Source organism: Notolepis coatsorum (genome assembly GCF_963971535.1).
Source record: "Notolepis coatsorum genome assembly, chromosome: 1".
Classification (NCBI taxonomy): Eukaryota; Metazoa; Chordata; class Actinopteri; order Aulopiformes; family Paralepididae; genus Notolepis; species Notolepis coatsorum.
The window spans coordinates 246,153,546-246,158,545 of record NC_140165.1 but is presented as its reverse complement, the minus strand read 5'-3'; the positions used below and the strand labels follow the sequence as shown (position 1 = coordinate 246,158,545).

The following is a 5,000-nucleotide window of genomic DNA, read 5'->3' as shown; positions in this document are numbered from 1 at the left end:
ATAATATTTTAAAAAAATTTATATTTTTATTTGCCAAGGTATGGCGAGTGCCATACCTTGCCATACCAAAACGACGCCCCTGTGTGGCTTGTTAAGTTTCAAGTTCAAGTTTCAAGTTTCTTTAATAGTTGTCATACAGAAGTACAGAATACTTTTATACAAAATGCTTCTTACTGTTGCGCTCCAGAGACTGTGCAAGACAAGATAAGTATGAAATAAAATAACATAGTAAAATTAGAAGTAAAAAAAATGAGGTCACAGTGTTCAGTTTAGACATATGTACAATGTTCGATGCAGAATAGACGTAGTTACCATACAATATACAATACTGTGCAGTGTACTAATATACAATACTATATAGTGCAAGGCAGAAATGGAGAAATGGGACGAGGTGCAATTTAGGTACAATTCACAGTAGGTGTACGAGTTGTAGTGCAAATCCTTTATCAATAAATATAAAGTGTAAGTGTGTTTGTGTGATCTAAAGTGTGGAGAGTGGGTGCTGCAGTGTGTTGTTTGTTTGAGTGAGTGTGTGCGTGTGGGTGTGTGTGCTGTGTGCATTTGATGGTTGTTGCATAGTGATTATTGTTCGTTTAGCAGCCTGATGGCCTGGGGATAGAAGCTTCTTCTGAGTCTTTCTGTGCTCGCCTTAAGACTCCGGTATTGCTTGCCTGACCGCAGCAGTTCAAAGAGGCAGTTGTTCGGGTGGCTCGAGTCCTTAATAATTATCTTAGCCTTCCCCTTGCACCGCTTGTTGTAAATGTTCTGGAGGGTGGGAAGCCCCCCTCCAATTGTGCGTTCGGCTGAATGTGTCACTCTTTGTAGTCTGCTACGGTCTTGTGCAGTGCTATTCCCAAACCAGGAGGTGATGTTGCCGGTCAGGATGCTCTCTATTGTACATGAGTAGAAGTTCCTAAGCACGGGTTGCTGTGTGGAGTTAGCATGTTCTCCCCGTGATAGCAAGGGTTTCCCCTCCAGCAAAAGAGATAAACCCAATGGAAGAACATGCAGAACAGATCGCTAACGCTGTCTTGTCCCTGACGAAGACAGACAGGAGCACTTGGATCGGTCCCCGGGCCCCACGCCGCAACCCATGTCTGTTCCCGGCTGCCCTTGGGGGGGAAGGAAGATGGGATGCCAAAGAAAATGCATGGGTGTGTTCCTGTGTGTCGCCCATCTCGCATGTGTGTGTTCGCTGCATGACAATGTAGCAATGTGTGCTACGTTACACCAAGCCACAAACACAGGCCGTCACCACCAGTTATACTGACCCCGGGTCAGCGGGTTTGTGTTCATTTAATCGCTGCATCTCAAACGGGTCGTCACACTTCAACATGATCAAAAGAGGACACGTGCACGTTCGTTGTTCAACATAGCAGACGACGCGATGCCTGGCCAGATGGCTAATGAATGTCTCACATTGTCACAGTGAGACAATGCTGGCTTTAGCCCAAAGCTAGTTGAGCTGACCCAGATGTTCTGTGATCTGGAACTGAAATGTACAACTTATCCAGCAAGAACGGAGTTCCAAACACAACTTGACATGAATTAGCCTCTCATTCAGCCCAAGAATGACATTGGGGTACTTTCCCGAAAACTGTGCGCTGTTAGGAGTGTTGTTTACTGATCCTTGAAACACTTGGAACAGTTGGAACGTTAGAAAAGCGTTCACTTGGACCATCGTTTGGACGTCACGCCCCGACAGCAAACAGCCATAAAATGGACTTCATAATGTTTACTGGGTACATTTACATTTAGTAATTTAGCGGAGGCTTTTATCCAAAGCGACTTACACGTTCTGTACAACAAGTCAGCAGGAAGGAAGGGTACAACTCTGGCAGCTAAGGGTCAGTGATGTTGTTTGTCAAAACAGTGTAGAACTTGAATGTTACACTCTGAGAGCATAGTAGGTAGTAATATAGGCATGGTAGATTACTTAGTAGCAAAGTGCATAATGGCAGCGACAGCGGCTCCGGAGATAGAGCGGCCGTCTGGTAATCAGAAGGTTCCTGGTTCGATTCCCGCTCCTTCCGGGCAGCGCGTCGAAGTGTCCTCGAGCAAGATGAGCAGGTCGGGCACCTTGCACGGTCGCCTCCGCCGTCGTTGTGTGTGAGCGAACGGGTGAATGTGAGGCTTAAGTTGTGAAGCGCTTTGGATAAAATGCAGTCCATTTACCATTTAATAGTAAAAGACAATAAGTCACTAGGACTGGTGCAATGTGACAGGAGTCTAAATTACACTCGGACAAGGTCTTAGCCTTAACGCCAAGGACCGTCTGCTCAGGCTGTGTGTCGCGCGGCATGATAAAGACAGGTTTTCAGTTTCATACGTCGTAAAGCGGACCGCATGCACGGCGGACAGTGACTCACGCTTGTGGTTGTTCTTGCGCTGGAAGGGAAGCGTGTGTCGTTCTGAGTCCTCCTCGCCCTCCTCGTCCGCCAGGTGCGTGTGAGTGTAGTGGTAGCTTAGCCCAGGACGGTTCTTATAGCGCTTCCCACAGACTGGAACACACACAGACACACACACACACACATTTACATTTAGTAATTTAGCTGAGGCTTTTAACCATCATCTCCGGCAGCTAAGGGTCAGCGGTGTTGTTTGTTGAACTTGAATGCATAATAGTACAGACATATTACAGGGTATCTGCCAATTTCACAAACATATTAGCGGAGAAATAAAAACACATAGCGACACTGAACTGGCGGCTGCATTTGCGCGCCGATTTAAATCCTTGCACGTTCCATACAAGCTCTCGCCAGACGCACCAAGCTCCCGGTAGCCCCCCCAAAAAACAACAACTTGAATACATTTCACATATTTCATTTAATTGAATCTCCAAACAGCCGGGCTCCCCCCCGCCCCAAAAAAATCGAATACCTGTGCAAATGAAATGTAAGACTTTTTAATACCTTTTAAGGCCTTACATTTTTTACTTTTTTTTATTATCTTTTTCCCCCTCCTTTTTTTCCAGATTTTTCTCCCATCCTACTGTTAGTCGTTATGCCAATTCCCAACCCCTTCCTGGTTGTTGCGCACTTTCCCCCACTGTTGGTCCGAGAGGCCGGAGACTGTCAAATGCTTTCCTCCGACGCATGTGCAGCCAGCCGGCAGCCAGCCTGGCCGTGCAGATTCTCACTGGGAGAGTGTAACGTGTGGGAGGCCGCACTACCTCTCACCAGATCCTACATTTGCTGAGCAGGCGCCCCGACCGAACTGTAGGGGTCGCTGTCCACAACGCCCAGGACCCACCCACGGCTCCCCTCCCCCTAACTCAGCCAAACAAGTTAGTATAGCGATCAGCCCGAGCCAAGGCAATGCTGACTCTCCGGGAGTCGAGACCGCAGCCTCTTGCATTGGTAACGAGCACAATCTCCGCTACGCCACCTGACCGCCTAAATTTTTTTACTTTTTAATACAGGTAGTAGTATAGGGATAGTAACATAGCAGTGTTTTTTTATGTATTATTATTATCTTTCAGATATTGACTGAAGAGGTGTGTTTTTAGTTGATGGAAATTGGGTGTTTCAGCTGTTCTGACTGTGATGGTTTCAGCTGTTCTGACTGTGAAGGTTTCAGCTGACTGTGGTGGTTTCAGCTGTCCTGACTGTGATAGTTTCAGCTGTCCTGACTGTGATGGTTTCAGCTGTCCTGACTGTGATGGTTTCAGCTATCCTGACTGTGATGGTTTCAGCTATCCTGACTGTGATGGTTTCAGCTGTCCTGACTGTGATGGTTTCAGCTGTCCTGACTGTGATGGTTTCAGCTGTCCTGACTGTGATGGTTTCAGCTGTCCTGACTGTGATGGTTTCAGCTATCCTGACTGTGATGGTTTCAGCTATCCTGACTGTGATGGTTTCAGCTGTCCTGACTGTGATGGTTTCAGCTGTCCTGACTGTGATAGTTTCTGCTTTCCTGACTGTGATGGTTTCAGCTGTCCTGACTGTGATGGTTTCAGCTGTTCTGACTGTGGTGGTTTCAGCTGTCCTGACTGTGATGGTTTCAGCTGTCCTGACTGTGATGGTTTCAGCTGTCCTGACTGTGATGGTTTTAGCTATCCTGACTGTGATGGTTTCAGCTGTCCTGACTGTGATGGTTTCAGCTGTCCTGACTGTGATGGTTTCAGCTGTCCTGACTGTGATAGTTTCAGTTGTCCTGACTGTGATGGTTTCAGCTGTCCTGACTGTGATGGTTTCAGCTGTCTGTCCTGACTATCATGGTTTCAGCTGTCCTGACTGTGATGGTTTCAGCTGACTGTGATGGTTTCAGCTGTCCTGGCTGTGATGGTTTCAGCTGACTGTGATGGTTTCAGCTGTCCTGACTGTGATAGTTTCAGCTTTCCTGACTGTGATGGTTTCAGCTGTCCTGACTGTGATGGTTTCAGCTGTCCTGACTGTGATTGTTTCAGCTGTCCTGACTGTGATGGTTTCAGCTGTCCTGACTGTGATGGTTTCAGCTGTCTGTCCTGACTGTCATGGTTTCAGCTGTCCTGACTGTGATGGTTTCAGCTGACTGTGATGGTTTCAGCTGTCCTGACTGTGATGGTTTCAGCTGTCCTGACTGTGACGGTTTCAGCTGTGCTGACTGTGGTGGTTTCAGCTGTCCTGGCTGTGGTGGTTTCAGCTGTCCTGACTGTGATGGTTTCAGCTGTCCTGACTGTGATGGTTTCAGCTGTCCTGACTGTGATGGTTCCGGCTGTCCTGACTGTGATGGTTTCAGCTGTCCTGACTGTGGTGGTTTAAGATGTTCTGACTGAGGTGGTTTCAGCTGTCCTGACTGTGATGGTTTCAGCTGTCTGTCCTGACTATCATGGTTTCAGCTGTCCTGACTGTGATGGTTTCAGCTGACTGTGATGGTTTCAGCTGTCCTGACTGTGATGGTTTCAGCTGACTGTGATGGTTTCAGCTGTCCTGACTGTGATAGTTTCAGCTTTCCTGACTGTGATGGTTTCAGCTGTCCTGACTGTGATGGTTTCAGCTGTCCTGACTGTGATTGTTTCA

At 47.4% G+C, this 5,000-nt stretch overlaps 1 protein-coding gene across 1 annotated transcript in view; it reads right to left on the bottom strand.

Annotated features, from left to right (window-relative positions):
• The window catches only part of dpf1 (double PHD fingers 1), a gene marked incomplete at its 3' end in the record, with an annotated part of 119,007 nt that overhangs the window by 33,625 nt on the left and 80,382 nt on the right, over nt 1-5,000 (bottom strand). Inside the window, 1 exon segment of the mRNA XM_084309607.1 lies at nt 2,330-2,501. Within this exon segment, the coding sequence (XP_084165733.1) occupies nt 2,330-2,501 (172 nt within the window).